Below are 18,978 nucleotides of genomic sequence, written 5' to 3' on the forward strand. Positions count from 1 at the left end.
CCCCCCCCCAGGCCGCGGCCGTCCGCCGGCACGGCTCCCTCCCCGCGGGCGGCGGAGGGCCCGGCTCTCCTCCCCGGCGCCGCTTACCCTCCTCCCCTCGCCGGCGGAGGAAGGAGGCGGCCGCCGGCCCTCCCCGACCGCGCATGCGGCTGTGCCGGGCCGGGGCAGGGCCGCCGCGCTCGGGGGCTGAAGTGTGGGTGTCCCTTCCCCCGTCCTCGTCCCCCTCCCCGGCGGGCCCCCGCCAGCGCCCCCGCAGATGGGCTTAGGCTGGAGCAGCGCGGAGGAGCGGCAGCCCCTCCTGCCGCCGCCGCCGCCACAGCAGCAGCAGCAACGGCGGCGGCCGCAGCCGCGGGGGCCGGCGGGGGGCCCGGCCGTGCCGGCGGCGGTGCCGGTACCGGTGCGGCGGCCGGCGCCGTTGGCGGGCCGCGTCTACGGGCGGCGGTGGCTGGTGCTGCTGCTCTTCTCGCTGCTGGGCTTCGCGCAGGGCCTGGTGTGGAACAGCTGGGGCCCCATCCAGAACTCGGCCCGCCTGGCCTTCGGCTTCAGCGGCTGGGACATCGCCCTGCTCGTCTTCTGGGGGCCCATCGGCTTCGCGCCCTGCTTCTTCTTCATGTGGCTCATGGACAAGAAGGGTGAGCGGGGCCGGGGGCGGCGGGGCCGGGGGGTCGGGACTCCCCGCCCTGCTCCTGCGCCTTCCCCCGGGCCAGGCGGGGACACCGGGGCCGTGGCCGTGGCCGTGGCCCGCCGACGCCGCGGTGAGGGGCGGCGTGGTGGTCCCGAGGCCGGGGGAGGGGGCGCCGCCAGCCCGGGGACACTCCTTGCCCTCGGGGCTGGTGGCCTCCGTCTTGAAAGGGGTCGACGAGCACTTTGAAGGAATCTTGAGTGCCATTTTCAGTACACGGCTCAAACAAAGGCGCATCAAAGGCCATTCGCAAGGAAGGTGCTTACTGCCGTTCCTAAAGCTCGGAGGAATTACGGCATCCTACGTCGCGGCTGAGGTGTGGGTCTGGAGGAGATGTGCTCCAGTCTGGCATTGCCGATGTTTGACTTGGAGATGGTCTTGTTTTCTGGTAACCGGCTGTGAAACAAACACCCGTGTTGATGTTTGGATCGAGTCAGTCTGTGCTCAGGGTGGCCACTGCATCTGGAAAGAAATACTTTGTTTTTAAAAGCAGACTGAACACGAAGTCAGTGGTTTGCTTTTCGTTGCGCTAGGGAGGTGCAAAGGCAGAGAACGTAAAACAGAAGTTGCGCTTCAGGGTTTCAGAAGACGAGCACAAGGGAGGGTTTCCTAATTTGTGTTCAGGCCGTTGCGTCGCGGTAGCAAACTTCTGGAAATGGTATTTGTCTCTGGAGAACTTCTCCAGGGCCTGCGTAGTTCATCTGTGGTCACCCCGGGGACCGCTCCGGCGAGGTCAAGTACCTGTGTTTGCAGATTTGAGCTTTTGGGCCTAAATCCACAGAAACATTTAGTCTTTTAATTCCTGTTTACACAGGCCTCTAAACAGGAGATAAGAGCCTACGTACCCTTGTGGCTTCCAATATTAAGTGCTACTCGTTCTATTTATTTAGGAATTAATAGCTCATTTGTGGGGAGAGAAGGGGGGAAGTGAAGGCAGGCAGGCAGGGAGAAGAGTTGTAGCTGAGAAGGCCTGTGTGTCAGAATTGGAATTGCCTTTCCAAAAACTGAAGAGGTGTTGGGGGAGTAAAACCTACTGGGCCGAAAAAGCGTTCCCCAAATGAGTCCATGGTGGCTGTACAGCCAGTTTCCTCTCAAGCAATTTAGACTTAAGTTGACAATGTCTGTTTAGACTGCTGTATAATAGTGTTGTTAATTATCTTAAAGTAAGTTGTTTTGTACAGTGAAGACAATGATTCTGCTCATGGTATGAAGGAAATAAAGCTAAACTTGAACCTGTGCTTGTAGAACCGAGACTGTATTTTTATTTCTTCCATTTTCTATGAAGTTGATTCTGAGCAATGCAGAAAAAGACTGGAGAAGTTTCGAAGTAACTCACGGGAGAAGAAGCAGTAGTGTTTTGTTGTTTCTTTAATGTGATTAGTAATATAGTGGCTGGATTTCTGGGTTTCACACATAGCTTGTTTTAATGAGAATTTGTATACAAGTGTTTTGCACATTACTTTAACTGATTGCTTGGGTGTTTTTCTTTTTTGTTTTGTTGTTTTGGGTTTTTTTTATTTCCATGTTTAGTGGAGATATTGATACTACCCCTGTGCTCTTGCTTTGTTGCTTTCCCTGTTGAGAGAATTTTGGTTGATAACTTAAATAGAGCATCTCAGCTCATTGGCTTTATGCATAAGGAGTACATAAGGGCTCTGGAGCATGTTCTTTGCATAGCAGCAGATTTTGTGTGGGCCCTGTTGCGTTTCATGGTGTTTTCTGAGTCTCCCACTGAGAATGTGGTGCTGTTCACTTTGGAAGTGACGGTGGAGTCCTGCCACTTGGTTTCTCATGGAGCAAAGAGGAGAGCTACTGCTGCCCAGCTCTCCCATGGCGCATGTTTCTACTGGAGGCATGTTGCAGGGAGGTATCTGCTCTTTGGAATATGGATGTTCCAGGAGGAGCATGACTCTGCTGCTTTGAAGCTGTAAGGTTGGGTCTGACCTTGCAAGGGCAGTATTTCACTTGCTTAGGGGTACAAATGCTTGTTGTTACACCAAAGTTACTCTCCACCAAAAATACAGAGAAATGACACCATTTACTCGCTGGCTTCAATCATCTGTCACTGGAGTTAGCTAGTAAAGGAACTGTCAGGAAAAAAATGTATTTGTGAAGTGTCAACATGTAAAACCTGGCATGTATCAGAAGTATGACACTGTAGATGATGCATGTCAGAATTTGAGAGGCGATTCTGCTGTTAGATGGTCCTATACTTCACAGTCAGAAGTATATCTAACTGATATTGATAAGTAGCTGCCTGCTGTCAGTTAAGTCTGATTTTGTGTTATGATGCTTCAGACAAAGTCCAAAAGTATTTGTCTTTTTGGTTTTTAGTTGTTTGTTGTAGCATATAGTTTGAAACATAGATCTGTTTCCATACTAAACTTCTGTTCTAATTCTTATGCGCTTGTTTCTTATTTCAGTACTGCTTATAAGGGTTTGGTAATTTTTTTTATTATTATTTTTATTTTTTACTTTTTAACTAATTAGAAGTTGAAAGGTTAAATATTCAGCAATAGGCATGTTAATAATCCTACTTGGAAGAAGCATTTCTTGGGCTGCGTGCTTCAGTTCCATCACGGTTTCTCAGAGAAGTGTGGGGTTTTCTCAGAAGAGAGGACAAGTGTTTATTTTTAGTAAAAGGTATGCTAAATAAGCTCCAAATGATCTGTTCTTTGGTTCTGTATAGAAGGGAGCTAAATGGAGAAATTACATTTTTTTCTAACCTCAAAGGGTTTCTTGGTCTTTGTGACCGTTTCCCTCCTGACCTGCCAAGTGTGTCTCCTGGATTTTTTGTGGAGGCCTGTTTGCAGTTGGCACAGGCAATGCCTGCAGCCCAGGCAATACCTGGGCTGGGAGAGGTGTATAGATGGTGTCACTTTTGGCTCCCTGGGGAATTTCTACAGTATATACTACAGGCAACTGCATGCCTCCACCAAGGACTCTGGTGACCCAGAACGGGTGTTGGTGTCAGAAATAGCACGACAAACAGTCTTGGTTGGCTAAAGCCTGTGTTCCCATGGATCTATAGGGATTTCCTGTTTTTTATGAAATTGAGGGTGAATTTTCATCAGAAGGGTAGTGATGGTCTTCACAAGGCTGTAATTGCAAAAGAGTCTTACTTGAAGGTCTGAACAGACTCAGGAGTAGACAGTTTTTTGAAGGGTGTTAACACTGTATTTTAAAGGGTCTTGAGCCGTTGGAGGAAGCCTGGATTTAGCTGGTGTTTCTGTAAGGCATGTCAGTTGAAAGCTAGGTTGTATTTTTTGCTGAGCTCTTGTCGTTCTCAAAAATACATTCGTTTTCAGATGCTTAGCGAGGCTCATGTATCACAGTTGGAAATTCTTCTTTGGGGAGCAAGCCCCGTTCCTGTTGCTGTCTCTCCCAGATTCCTCTGGCTGAATGGAGACTTCTGTCATCGTGCTTTTTCTTGGGTGCCTGGGGGAGCTCTCCATGCTCCTTGGGTGGGTGCTGTAATAGGGACAGCAGTACCATCTGTAATGTGTCCTAGTCCTGTTCTGGGATGGGTGCATGTTGAAATTCAGGAATTACATTTGCGTGCATCATTTTCGAATATGTGCCATTTTGAAGTAGGTTTGAAAACCCTTTTCTGTAAGTAGAATTACAGGTGTTGTCTTGGTTGGTTTCTTAGGGAAGAAAGGTTAAAAGATGGGGTGTGCCATGGAGCTACATGTATCTTATCTGGTGCATTTTCTTTAGCAATAGGATTAGAGAGTCCTTGTTTAAATGATAATTACCTTTTAGAGATTCAATAAGACTGAAATGAAATGGGAAATTACTTCAGTGTGCAGTTGGATGGACCCTTGTTGTTTACATGATTAAAATTAGCTACAATTTGTCACATGATGCTTGAGTGTTTGTGGATGTTTTGTGCCTTGAGTGTTTCATTTTCTGGGAACTGTAAATATAAGCATACAGAACTGTTTGGATGTTTATATATCTAACTGCAAATCAAAAGCTTACATACTTCTATGGATCTGGTTCACTGGTTTATTTTATTAGTTAAGTTCATAGTTACAAGGTGAGACCTAGAAGCAATATATAATGTCAGTCTTCATTATGTTCCCATATAAGCAAGAAGAGGCAATGAAGAATGAAATACTTTATGATAACTTAAATTAAACAAATTGAATAGAATGTTGATATTTTTCATTAATTTTTGGAATACAGTGAACACAGTTTTATACTGAGTTTGAAGAAATGTGACACATTACTTGTAACAGTGAAATGTAATCTATTTCTTGGTCCTTTCTTATAAAATGATATATGCTTACATGGGTTGCATAGTTCTTAGTAACTTTATTTTGCTGAAATTAAATTTACATGGCATTGTTATCCTAGTGATTAAATTATGAAGTAGAGAGAAAACTTCATTAATCAGATTTTGGTTTTTAATGGAGATTGGCTTGTCTATTAAAACCATGAATGTTTTTACTTGTACAAATAGTTATTCCTTTCCTGAATATCAAACTCTTGATGTCATTGCTGTCTCCTAAATCATGCTTCTCAGTTTCCTTCTCTGAGACATTTGATAGTTCTTATCTCTTCCACCTGGGAATTTTGAGGTTAAATCCTTTAATACAGTCTGACAAAATAGTCATGAATATTGAGTATGAGTACTAAATCAGGCCTTACTAATATAAAAATGTCTTAATAACTATTCTCTATATAAAATAAACTACACATGATGGATAAAGAGAATTCTGCATAGCAGCTTTCATGTTTGAAGTTCTCAGATTGTCACTTTGTGCTGAATGCATGGAAACACCGATTTTACTTTCAGGGGACCTTTGGACTCCTCTAACTCACATCTAGGGTCACTGGGACAGAAGGGAGAAGACTTCAAGTTAACTTGTTCTCCCCCTAGATTTTCATCTAGGAAGTGTTCATAAAATGCCTTTGGTTTTATTTTGAGAGATGTAAAGGTGGGTACAGAGAGCAAAGAGGAAGCAGGTGGTTGTTCAGAAGCCAGTGGAAACATGAAAGGTCAAGTGAAGCCAATAGGTGGGGAAGACTTTCTTTCCCTTAAGTGTTTCCATTGTGGCTGTCATTTCAGGGTTCATGTCTGTCATTCAGGCTCTCAGACAACATGGTAGTAAATATAAATTGGAGCATGTTACTGATAACTTGGAAAAATTACAGCAGGTCTAGTTGCTGATAGGTATTGCTGCTGGTATGGATGGATAGTGTGAAGTACTTTCCATGGTGGCACTCACAAGAACGTGCAGAGTTTTTAATGGAAGTATCCATAGTTCTGTCGTGTCCCAAGCTATCATAAACACATGGGGTTTTGGTTAACAGAAGGAGGACAAAAATAGGTGAATTATGAACCTTTAAAGTCTGAGTTTTCACCTTGTGGCAAAGAAACACATTTTCAGCTCCTTTTTGTCATGATCTCAGAAACAGACTTTTCTTATCTCAGATGCATGACTGCAAGATAGGTGGCCAGTATTTCAAAATGACCAATTTGATAATTCATGGCTCAAGTTCAAGTGTGAACCTCAGCTACAGATGCCTAGGATAAGGCTCAGTGTGAGGCTGTAAAACTTTTAATATAATTTGGTGAGATCAAGCTAAACAGATTTACACACTTCAACAATAGAAAAGGTTTATACAGACATTATGGTTTTGGTAGGTTAGTACAGCCTACAGGAAACAAATACCTATGGGAAAACTTACAGGTATGAAAATGTGGGTAGAATGGTAAGGAGCCAGTGAGAAAGGAAAGTGTGACGTTTCTGGTGCTTGACTGAAACATGCTGGGATTACAGAAAGTAGTCTTATCGTAAACAACTGATTCTATTGAAATATATGCTCTCTACATTTATATTGCTCTCTACAACTACCTGAAAGGAGGTTGTAGTGAGGCAGGTGCTGGTCTCTTCTATCAAGTAACTAGTGGTAGGACAAGAGGAGATGGCCTCAAGTTGCAGCAGGAGAGGTTTAGATTGGTTGTTAGGAAGAAATTTCTTTACTGAAAGCATTGTCAGGCATTGGAACAGGCTGCCCAGGGAAGTGGTTGAGTCACCATCCCTGGAGGTATTCAAAAGCATGTAGACAAGGCACTTCAGGACATGGTTTAGTGGGCATGGTTGACGGTTGGACTTGATGATCTTGAAGGTCTTTTCCAACCTAAAGAATTCTATGATTCTATGAAATACAGCTTTTGCTTCATATAAGTCAAGGCATTCTCCACGGCAGGGGGGGAAGAGAATGCCTGGACTCATATGAAGTGAAAGCTGTATGTATTTGGTGAAAAGGCAAGTGATTGATGCACTTCAACCAAATGCAAAAGAAATTTGAAGGAAAATACCTGTTTTACCGCAGTCTGTTCTCTCTCATGCTGTGGACATCATCTACTGCATGCTATGAATGGTGCATATTTCATTGTCTTATTAGTGATACTGATCCACACCTATCAAATTTTGTGAACGGGATTAATTTTCCTAAGCTAACAAATCTTGGAAGAAATGAGATGAAGTGTTGTTTTTCATGTGGAAAGATGAAAGAAGCAATTAAAGAGCTGAATATAGGTAAATCCCACTAGAGCAGATATTTGATCAGCTTGATTTTACAAAACTTATTTTGATGAGTTGCTGGTGTGTGTGTTTGTATAGACATACTTTTCCTCTATACCATCAGAAGAAAAGAAAAAGGAAGACTGAACCAAACTTAGCCTTTATTGCTTAATTTTATACACTGTGGCTGCATGAAAGTCCACAGAGCATTTGTGCAAGTGCTTGCAGAAGTGAGGAGTCATTAGAGAATTGATTGGCCCACCCTCACTGGAGTCAGGCATGCTGTAAAAGACCACTTGAGATACACAGAGTGATTAGCAACATAGAGTGGTTTAATTAGGATCTGATGAGTTGTATTAACTTGATGACACTATGATTCATCATAGCAATACTAGCTTGATTGTTAGCAGCACTTCCCATACCTCCTGATGGGCCAGGTTGAGTTGAAAGCATCAATCATGGCTGTAGACAGATGTCCTGTTCTGGAACTAGTTCTTTCTGTTAGATGGTATTCCCCCCAGCTCTTTGTACTGTGTTTCCACAGACATTTCTCTTTATACTGCTACCCTTTACACAACTGCCGTGCTCTTTGCACACTTATTTGCAGCTGCAGCAGTGGTGCTAGGACAGCTGCTTGAAATACCACATACTGAAGAATATCAGGAAACTGCATGCTGGATTTAAAGTAACTTTTTCATGATGGAAAGTAAAATCCTAACATGTTTGCATAGCTCATGTGAGAATAGTAATGGCCATGTAATCCGAGGATAACGTTATCTTGAGGCTTTGGTGCACTGAGTATACAGGCACAGTGAGCGTAGGGTATGTAACTCGCTATACCTTGATGTTGACAAATTGATGAATAGGGAAATCATTTACCAGTGTAAATACGATCCCTTACTTTTATTATGCAGCTGTTAACACAAGCAGAGTTAAAGCACTTAAGCATCCCAGAACTGGGTCAGGACACAGCTCCAGCTGGGAAGATATTTTGTCAACAGTAGCTTTTAGAAGTTGACTACAGAGAGTATAATACTACGGTAGCTATGCACTGATATCTCCCCTGTTGTATGCTCATGTATTTTTACTATCCCTCGTAACCTTCTCTTGACCGAAATTCTTCCTAATCTGACTCCTTCCTGTTCTCTGTCTCCTGCCTCACCTGTGTGTCTCCTTGCTGTTGTGGTGTGCACATCTTGTCCTTCCGTTTTCCTCTGCCATCCACTCCTTCCACTTGTTGAGAAGTAGAAGAGGTTGGATGTGAGAAGCTTCAGGGCTCAAAGGAGTGAGAGCAGATGTGAGAAAAGCCCTTGGATAGGTGGGAAGAGATAGAGAGAAAGGGAGAGTATGGGGACAAGGTAGTGGGTGAAGCATGGGAGGCACAGATGCAGAAATGGGATCTGGAGCTGGAGGGCAGGGAGTGGTGGGGATGGGAAAGGTGGAGGAACGAGATGAGTAGGAGGCACAGGGAAAAAGATGCTGAGCGAGCAAGGGGTGGTTGCAAATGTGACTTAGGTAGCCAGCAGCAAATGATGGGGGTGGCAGGTGCCTGCAGCCCTCCTGGGCTGCCTGCACAGCACCCTAGCCGCAGATCAGCAAACACAGCTTTTGTGAACTGACTTCAGAAGCGCTTTTAAAACCAGGAGCTGGGAAGTCTCTTTGAAGGCCATTGACCTTTTTTGCCTTTTCTTATTTCCAACAAGGTCCCCATCTTTTGCCTCTGCACAACCCAACCTCTGAACTGCACCTGGCAGTGCCTTTTGCTGGCAAGAGGCTGTATCGGCCCCTCCTTCACCCTCCCCTTCCCCGAGGTGCCCTGGACCACGGCTGCCTGCTCCCTGCAGGGCTCCCCAGGCGCTGCTGATGCAGGGGAGGGCGGCTGTTCCTTCTTGCCTGGGTTTGGTGGTGACAGACGTCTGGCCTCGTGATGGAGGCACAAGAGGGATGCTGGGATCGATGTGGCCCCTCTGGCTGGTGTCTCTCCCCTTCTGGAAAGCCTCGTGGAACGCGACAGAAAATGCTAAAATACCATTACGTTGTCCGCTGCCTTGCTGCGTTTTAAAAACATTTAAATTTTGCCAATCTCCTTTCTTCTAGAAGTTTTTAACAGTGTGGCAGCCATGCTACATAAAGGCAGCTGATGCTAACTTCTCTAACATAAATGACAACAATAATTCCACTGTTAGCAAAGTCCCTTGGGCTTTCTCATAGATTTTTATTATGGAAGTAGTAAACATGGGAAAGTTGTATTGCATTCATTTTGCTAGCTGTATGTTTATACTGTATTTATAATTCATAGCTATTAGTTTATAATTCCATTAAAGAGAAAAAAGAGCAGATCAGGTTCTGGCCTGCAAAAGTTGAATCTGCTTCCTTTACAGAAAACAGTTTCCTTTAAAGAATTAATATGATACTCTTTCTTTTTCCTATCAGAAGAAACTAAGTATGAACAAAGAAAGACCATTTTCATTTGGTAATGCTGAACTAACCCAGCTTTACCGATTTCTAAATTCCAGTAACAGCATTACCATTTCACAAACAAACAAAAAAAATATTCATTATTTTTGGCTGATGTTGTTTTTAGAAGTTAGTTTCATGTTATGTTTTAGGAGTGAAAGACTAGTCTGAAGCAAATGCAAAAATGAGGTTCATTACTTGTTAATAAAGTTTGGATATTTTCTGCATTGCCAATTTCTGCCTATATTTTTTTTTCTGTTAAGAAATGCCTTGCTTGTGGGAAAGGAGCTATGTAAAACAGGGATATTTGCTTGCCTTTTCAGAGCTGAAGAAGTAGATAGTGCATAGCACAGGTCCTGAAATAATATTCTCTGTTGTGAAAATCTGTAGTCTGACATTGCCAGAAATATTTGGTTTATATAAACTATTTGTTTAAAAACACCCAAACCCTCCAAAACCAAGGTCAGTGCTGAGATGAGCAGAAGTAAATTTAAGAAACATGATGTTTTGGTAATTCTCTGTTAGGATATTTTGCAAATTTTCTTGGAGCATGTTGTTTGAATTCTCCCAGTGGCAACCTAGTATAGCCTCAGCTGAGCAGACCAAATGCCTTGCTGGTACAAGTTTCTTTAAGAATTTTTTTAGTTATAATCCTGGGGCAAGGGAAGTAGTGGCTTGCTCTGCCTCTCTCTCAGTGGTGACATTCAGAGCTATTCCATCACTTCCTGCTGTAATTTTGTTTTTTAATGCTTCTCACGTGCATGTGCTATTGTGGCTCTGTAGCTGTGGTGCAACTATAATTGTGCTGCAGAAGCTTGTGATCGATGCTCTAACTTCCTCAAAAGCTACAAATTAAGCTTTCTCATGCAGATTTGTAGTAGAGAGGTTTTTTAGATTTTTCCTCTTTCTAAAGCTGGAGATTCATATGACTCAGCCTGAGGGAGTGATATGTTTTGAAAGTGAGAGGTCTTCTGCTTTTTGCAAAGTCTGCTGATGTTTTTCTGGAATACAGGATGTCGAGTACAACTGCATTTAGAAACTATTTTTGTTTTATTTGGTTATTTTTGTTGAGCGCCATCCCTTTTGAATATTTGAGGAAGGTGGAGTTGTTATATTTTTAATTAATCATGGGAACCTAAAGAATTTATTAGGAGCCTTAAAAAATGTAATGGGTTTAGGATCCATTACAGTGCTGCAAAGGGTGCCTTTTAGGATGATCTATGTACCCTAAATAGTGTCTGATGCATTTTACTGTTAAAGTAACATTGAAACTGTTGACACACAGGAAAATTGAGAGCTCACTCCAGTGACCTTTCCTACAAGTCACAAGACCCACATGGATATTACATTGATGAGACTCTTAGGGCTCTTTTTTCCCCAGCTTGCAGCAGGGATAGTAAAAAGGAGAAACTTTGCACTTAGTGTCCTGCTTAGTGGATGCACTAGGCGGTATCTAGCATAGCTGCCAGTCCTTGCTGCATGGTTGCTTCTTGATACTCTGTTGTGGCAAAGCAAAATGCCTCTGTATTTCTTGAAGAATTTCATGCACCATTGGGTGGTGTGGGCAAGTACAGTAAGACAATGACAGAACATCTTCCCTGATAGATGTGTACAAGAGAGATTGTTTTTCCTATTTGTCGCGACAGGTAAGGATCTGTAGTTAGTTGTGTGGTAATTAAGCCTGCTGGGCAATTGGGAGTCCTTCAAATGAGCGGGAAGAGAAAAGAAAAAGCTTCCTTCCCCTTGTTTGGTGCTGAAAGGGCTTGAGTTGCCGGCGTTCATCCAGGAATACAACAGTGAGAGCTAGAGAGAAGGCTTGTTGTCTTGTACTTTTGACTTGTTAATGAGCATCCATAATTTAGCTTCAAAATTAATGAAGATGTTTAGTCCTCGACTGCATTATTAGCTGTTTTTGTCAGTTGCTCTGCATCTCTCCCTGTATGTATACACTAGCACACACGTACACACACACACACATAGTTTTTTAGTTTATCAAATGGAAAAGACAGATTAAATGATTCACCTGAATCTTCATGTTTCAGTAAATATTGGAGTTGAGAGTAGAAAGCAGATACCTGAGGTGAAGGAAGAAAGAAAAATTCTTAAAAGTGTTTATATATTAATTTCACACATTTAGTAAGCACTCACATAGTTGGTTTTTTTGTTGTATCCCAGCGCTGCACTGACCCCAGGTGAAGAGGTGTTTATAGCCTGAATAAACAAGGGGGGGGGCGGGGAAGTGAAGCAGAAGGTAAGTGGCCTGCCCAGTTTCATAAGGCATGTCAAGAGATGCAGGTCCCGCTGCCCAGGCCAGTGCTCGCTTCTCTCAGAGGTGCTCTGCAAGCATTAAGAGAGGTTCATTGCACTTGGATTAGTTGCAGAGAAAATGGATGCTCTCTGCAGTAAAATGTATAGTATCAATAAACAGCTACAATAATTGGTCTTGTTTGAAGCCAAGAAATGTGGTATTAAATCATGCCAGAGATATTTAGTAAAGAGTCTAAAACTGATTCTAAAATCAGCATTTGGATCTCCAGGCAAATACCATTCAACTCAGCGCTTTGTTTATCTGTTCAGGCAAAATGTCAGCCTCTCGATTGATAAATAGAATTTACAACACTTGTAGAAACTTGCAATGCAGATTTTTAATCTGCATCTTTTGCCATTTGTTTTTCCATTGTTGATATTAAACTGTTAGGATGCCTCAAAATCCTTAGCTGACATATGGAAGGAAACTTCAATACTTAGAAACTACCTTTTCATATATCCAAAAGCTCAGATTAAGCCTGGTCAGTTCTTAAAATCAGGACTACTTTATTTACAGTACCAAACTTCTAAACTACTGCACAAATACTTTGTATTTACAGGTATAGTCTGCCACCAACCATGGTTAAATCCATGGTAGTGGACCTAACTCTGTAAGACACCTTATAAGATCTTGGGTTATTAAGTTTGTAACGACTAAGTGTAGAGGATTAGAGAGCTGGACAATTAAGCTATACTTTTCTTGACATCTTTTTAGAGATTGATTATGTGCTTGTTTAATATGCTGGGATAATGTTAAAAACAGGATGGGTCCACTGATGGCATTGGCTTGACCTCATTGATGCAAATGAGACAAAAGCACCCTGCAGCCTCTTGACATGGTTGTGATAGCTTGTTATTCCTTCTAAGAGGTGCAGTCAAATTCTTATATCTAGACTAAACAGAAAAACAAGGATTGTAATACGCTTTAGTGAATGTTGGGGGGGGAGGGAGAAAACAAACAAACAAAAAAACCAAGAGGAGTATTTACAATACAAACCAGAAGCAAATGGTGCAGTTAGAGTGTGACTACTTAAGTGTCTTGGTTTCCTTATAATCGCACATAGAGAAAGATTCAGCAGCTCAGGAATTGGGGAGTAGTTGCATGATTGTCATAATAATTCTCAATTGCATTATATTTAGCTTTACTTCTCATAATTATGTCCTAGCAGATTCTGTATCTGTTTTAGTTGTTACACGTGTTCAGTCATTTCCCTCAAGATGAGTGTCTTCTCTCTGAAACACTTGGCTGGCTAAATTTTATGCTTTGAGTCTCTGAGTTATATTGGGATTTTTTACAAGATTCTTAACTAACCGCAAAATTCGGGAGTGATGCTCTTCTTACAAGGACTCACGTGATGACGTTTATGCAGAGAATGCATGTTTTCAATCTGAGAGTTACACTGAAAAAAACTGGGGACGAGTATTGGCCCTCATTTTCAGTTTTGCACTCAGCCTTGCTGTGTCTGTCCAACAAGTGCTAGCAGCAGAAATAACTTTATCTTTGGATGAGATCTGGTCCCTGGCACCAGTCTTTCTTCCTGATTTGGCAGGGACTTCCCTGTGGGTCCCCCACGTTGCTGGTGATGACACTTCTGGTATATTGGCTCTTCTGAATTTCTGACTCCGATTAGAGAGTCCGTATCAAACCACAGGAACTATTTTACTTGAAGTTGCTGTGTTTGTACCTACAAAGTTTGTTTCCTTTAATTTAAATTTTGCAGATAAATTAATTTCTAAGAAATTTCAAACTCCTCTTGATAGCCTGGGTGTTAACTGGGCAGCTATTGCTGACAGATTCTGTTGCAACAGCTGTACAGTATTATAAAGAGAAATTGCCCCTCTGAAGATCATTACCTCCTGCATCTACATTTCAAGAGGTTTCTAGTACATACTTTGTCTGGTGATCTCAGTCTGCCTGCTGTTTATGTCAGATGGAAATTGAAGGACAGTGTCCAATGGCATCTACCCTTGCTGTGCAGTCCTACACTGAAAGGTGGAACTGGGCTGTGTTGTAGGATTCGCGTAGGAAGAGGTCCGATTTTTGCATCCTAGATGAGACTGGGGGTTGAAACATAGCTTCGTGTCTAATTTATTTCAAACAGGTCCTCTATGATGGAGCTTGGTTCTTACTATTTGATACCAGAAGGATGCTGTCACCTGTCTCGCAAAATGCGTAAATTGAGTTTGCTTCATTTTCAATCAGAAAAAAAGTACTGAAGTCCTATATCTTTTCAGTTGAAATTTGGGTACTATTTTGGCAGTACCACATAGAGCCAGGGGAATGGATGGAAACAATTTGCCTCAGTTTGTTTTAAAAACACAGCTTAAGAAAGATGGGGCAGTAACAGGAGCATCAGAATAATACAGCCAGAGAGAAAGGGAGATCCAGATTGTGCTTAACAGCACCCCATGATATCTTGGCCATCAAACTAGGAGTAATTTTTTATTAACTACATGTGACCTGGTAGTTGTTCTCTCTTGTATGCAGTCTTTGTATTTGGTTCCCAGTTTTTCTTGCTTCTGAGTCTAGTTGATGCTATTCTTCAAAATGTATTTATTTTCCATTGAGTTTCCAAACACAATTTATACTCCTCTGCAATCGAGTGCTTTTGTGGAATCCGAGGCAGGTCTGATATACTGATTTTTCAGGTTTGTTCCGTGTGTTAGCAGAAAGATTGGGACCGCATCTTGGCTATGAAGTCTTTTTACATCAGTGAAAAGGTTATTTTCTTTTGAGAATTGTATTGGTTCATGCAAGGATACTTCTGAAGGAGGATTGCTGCTTATCCTTCTTAATGACAGTAGTCAATTTGGCAAAGTACAGACACAACGGAAGTTTTATTCACTGTGTTTATTAGAAAGGTAGCAATTTTGGGGGGGGTATTTTAATCATGACAAAGATAACTGATCTTATGAGAGTAAATGGCATAGCTATTAGTATAATTTTGCTAGAATTATATTTAAAATAGAAAGATTTCTGGAGCAGTAGGTAATGATGAAGGAGGAACTTCTGTGCAGAGCTTTCAGGGTTCCCTGACAAAGTCAACTGTTTAATCAAGCTTTTGGTTTATTATGGCTAAACGTAAAGGCACGCATTAAGGAGGAAGTGAAACAGACCCATTCTATGAAATGGAGAATTGGTATCCAGAAAGAAATCCATTTAAAAAAGGATGCTTGAACAATAACGAGGGCATTTAGACAAGACACAAAAACAATCCCAGGACCAAAGAAAAGTGGTAGAAGATGGAGCTCAGTGCTTTGCTTACGGAAACCAAAGGTAAAGGTTCTTTTTTGTAGGTTAATTTCATAGAAGGAAAAATGCAAGAGCCTGTGGTTTGTTTTGTCAAGAAAGGCAAAGCAAGAATTTGTCTGAAAACTGCATTTACTTTGAATTGGAAGGAAAAGCACAATTTAAGAGTGAATTGTTGGAACATCTGTTGAAATTGGGGAGTTTTTCATTTCCTGGTGTGTGTGCACCAAGATGGGATTTAATTTTTTTTTTTAGCTAGATATCGTTTAGTCAAAATAATAGTAGAGTAGTTAAGCAAATGCTCCTAGTTCCGTGTCAGAAGGGACCGTTCTTGCTTCCAGCCTGGTCTTTAAAAACTGTGAAAATGTGCAGCAGGCTGATGTCACTCGTTTCTAATTAGAGCCTTGTTATATTCTATATTTGTGAGCACTGATTCTAGTATCGCAGCTGAGGGAAGGAAACCCCTCAAATGTTAATGCATCCGAGAGCGGGGTGTTTGAGCTGTGTGAGGGAAACCCGCTGCTGCCGTGCCGGGCCGAGGCCTGAAGCCGGCGGCCTTTCCTCTGGCCAAACTTCAATTAATCTTAGCAGAAAGGCGAGAACTTTTCTGCGCATCCAACTGGAACTTCCCCCTAAGATGGACGCTTCGCGAGGAGGGAGGGAAGAACCAAACTCGGTATCTGACATTTGTATGACTCTCTGAACAAGAGGCGTGTTGCTCTCCGCGGGTCTGTGGGGAACCGGGGTGCTGCTGTGGGCCCGTGCCAGGGGACGCCCAGGGTGTTCTCTGCCACTAGACAGCAGAAGGAGGAACTCCCGCTTCTCGACGTGAGGACAATTTTGACTTGAACGTGTGTTTTCTGTGAGTAAGGATTTGGTTTTTACAGTCTGTCAGTCACGTGTTTTATGATCTTTTATCATAACGGCTGACTGACAGGTGAGAGAAGGAATGGTCATACTTCTCAAAAGCTTACAAGCATTAAACAGTTGTTAATCGCGTTCTCTTTCTGAATGACAAACTGATAATGTGTAAATAGTTGGAATGAGGAGTTCCTCGTAGCCGTACAACACCTTTTATGAAGTTTCTTATTAAGCTGGGCATAATACATCACTTAACGGGATTACAAGTCAGTAATGCTGTGTGTGTGGGGGGGGGGAAGAATTTTCTTTTCATGTACTGAAGTGTCTTGAAAGTAGGGCGTGCTGGAGGAGCTGTGGAGGATGCAACACCCATGCCTTAGATGCTGTCACTTGATGTTGCGGTGAGGGAGCTGAGGAGCGGCTCCAGCCGCCGCTGCCGCCCGCTCCTGTGTGAGACCACGGCGCAGCGTGGTTGGGGTCTGCTCGTTTTCTGTGGTGGGTTGTGGGTGGTGGGGGGCCCAGGGTTCATCACGCCGTGTGTGTTGCTGCAGCAGCTGCTTTCCCAGCAGAGAGGAAAGGAAACTAGTGGGCCAGCTAGAAATGTCCCAGGGGCCAGATCCAGTCAGCATATCCTGCCAGCGCAGGTAATCATTTAGGCTTACTAGTACAAGGTGGTCTTGGCAGGGTTAAAAGTCTGTGTTTTGCAGGAGAGTTAAGGGGACTGTGGGTTGAGAGTTTGTGTTAAATCTCTAATGGTGGCAGGAGTTTGGGGGTGGTTGTTTTAAAAAGAAATAAAAACAGAAGTTGTAAAGCCACAAGAGGGTTAAACAGTTGAACAATATCAACTGTTTCACTCTTAAATGATAATTAATATGGTCTTTTTAATTACTGACTCAATTTCTTCTGCTAGCTCGGACTTTTCTGTTACTGTCGATGTTGTTTGGCCATTCTGAACATGGACACGCTTTGTTCAACAGTCAGTGGCACCTGTGAGGCCCAGAAACCTCCAGCAAGAACAGGGTGGGAATGAGCAGCTAATGAGAAAGGCTCCAAAGAACAGAAAACTTCCTCCATTGGCAGAAAATCCCTTTAAAGGAGTTTCTTCCCTTTCTGGCCATGTGTCAGAAACCTCTGATAGAACGGGACTGAAAAATAGATGATAGATTTTAAGAAGTAGTCTCCCCTCCCCCCATCAATAACCACTTGCATTTACAGGGTAAAATGAATGAAGTTAATTACATCTTCTCAAAATCTTGGTTGTATGAATTACTTAGATCTTTTAAAATGGAGAAATAATTGTTTGCAGGGTTCACGGGCTTTTTCTTCAGGCTTGGTTGGTTACTTTGGTTTATTGTCCCCATGATGCATGCTGCTATCTGAAACACTCTGGGGTGCACCTTTTAGAGTAATACAAGATGTCCAATTCAGATTGAGGGCCACTGCAACGTTCAAAGCAAAAATACTGAAATAATTACAAAAATAGTATTAAAGACCAATTTCTAACAAAGATGAAAAGGAGCATGGATTCAAGGAGTGCAAATGTAAAGCAAAATAAAAGGGGAAGGTGCTTAGAGGGTAGAAATACATCATGTAATTAGCAAAGAAAATGTCGAATATGCTGCTTGTCTGACAGTGTTTTACTTGTTCGCTTTAGTGTCATAATTTTCAACATGCAACTTTAACAGAAGTGTGTTTACATGTTAGGGTGGAAGAAAAGAAGGGCCAAAGAATAATCTATGCAATCAAAACTTTTATAAGTGGTGCATTACAGTGTATAGTATTCAAGATGAGGACTTAAGAGAATGTTTGGAGAGACCAAACATACATGATTGTGAGGCTTTAACTGATAATTTTGTTTTAAAGTTACCCAACATGTAAGGCTGACATTAAAGGTAAGCCTAAATTTAGGGCTGGGAGAAAACTTCGGCATCCAATTCAGTTGTCACTGAATTGTGTGTTGTTTTTCTTAGGAAACTTTTCTGCAGATTTAAGTTAAAACCTTTTCATGGTTTGTGGTTTTTTTGTTTTGTGGGGGTTTTTTGTTTTTGTTTTGTGTGGTTTTTTTTGTTTTTAATTAAAAATCAAATAGAAGTTTTTTGATTTGGAAACGTTCCTCTGTGTCCTCTGGTGATTTAAACTTAAATTTCTGTATAATGCTCATTTACTGCTGTGCCCTGGGCTTGCACCTGGTCTATGCCTCCTGTGGCACCTCGTGAGCAGGACCTTCCAGGCTGTCTCTGTCCTTGTGTCTCCTGAAAGGCAGAACATGCTGTGTTTTGTGAAATGTAATTCAAAAAGACCCTGATGGTGCGTACATTAGTAGAGTTTTCCTGAAACATTGCAGCAGTGTTTCCAAATGGAAAACTTCAGATTTTCCAGTTGAAAGATTTGTGTTTCAATTTTCCATCAATAAAATTCTAATTCTTATTGCGTACAAGTTCTCTTTATGCACAAAAGCAATGCTAACAGAGATTCATTGCCCAGGAGAAAAGGCAAAAGCATCACATATGCGATCCTAATACAAATAATTACTCCCACAACATACACAGTATGGTAATATGGGGTTAAGCAAGGCATGAAGGATCACATGGTGGCCCAGCAAACATGAACAGCAACAGGATTTTGAACAGCTGTATTGTCCAGACTTTTAGTTAGGGCGCTCTGAACATGCACACTTGAAAAACCAGTTAAAACAGCAATGTATGCTGGCTGAGCACAGAGTCAAGCAAGTAAGTGTGGGCAGACTTGGAAATCCTTTAAGGAAATAGATATTCTCAGCTGATGATACTTCTTCAGGGCATCAGGGATGTGAGGTGTCCTTCAGAGTCACAGGACTGCGGGTTGCATTCCTTTCCTTAATGACTGAGCCATACCGAAGGAAG

At 42.4% G+C, this 18,978-nt stretch overlaps 2 protein-coding genes across 3 annotated transcripts in view; one reads left to right on the forward strand and one right to left on the reverse strand.

The window, feature by feature from the left end:
* Window positions 1-238, reverse strand: part of HSPBAP1 (HSPB1 associated protein 1) — a 38,765-nt gene extending 38,527 nt beyond the window's left edge. Inside the window, exon 1 of one of the 2 annotated variants that reach the window (XM_075028788.1) lies at window positions 88-238. In XM_075028788.1, the coding sequence (XP_074884889.1) occupies window positions 88-145 (58 nt within the window). In that variant the 5' untranslated portion in view covers window positions 146-238. The remainder of the gene's footprint in view (window positions 1-87) is intronic. The other variant, XM_075028785.1, reaches the window with a different exon arrangement.
* An 18-nt stretch (window positions 239-256) lies between these two features.
* SLC49A4 (solute carrier family 49 member 4) overlaps window positions 257-18,978 on the forward strand; it is a 72,265-nt gene continuing 53,543 nt past the window's right edge. Inside the window, exon 1 of the mRNA XM_075028789.1 lies at window positions 257-632. Within this exon, the coding sequence (XP_074884890.1) occupies window positions 257-632 (376 nt within the window). The remainder of the gene's footprint in view (window positions 633-18,978) is intronic.

Source organism: Buteo buteo, chromosome 5, assembly GCF_964188355.1.
Source record: "Buteo buteo chromosome 5, bButBut1.hap1.1, whole genome shotgun sequence".
Lineage (NCBI taxonomy): Eukaryota > Metazoa > Chordata > Aves > Accipitriformes > Accipitridae > Buteo > Buteo buteo.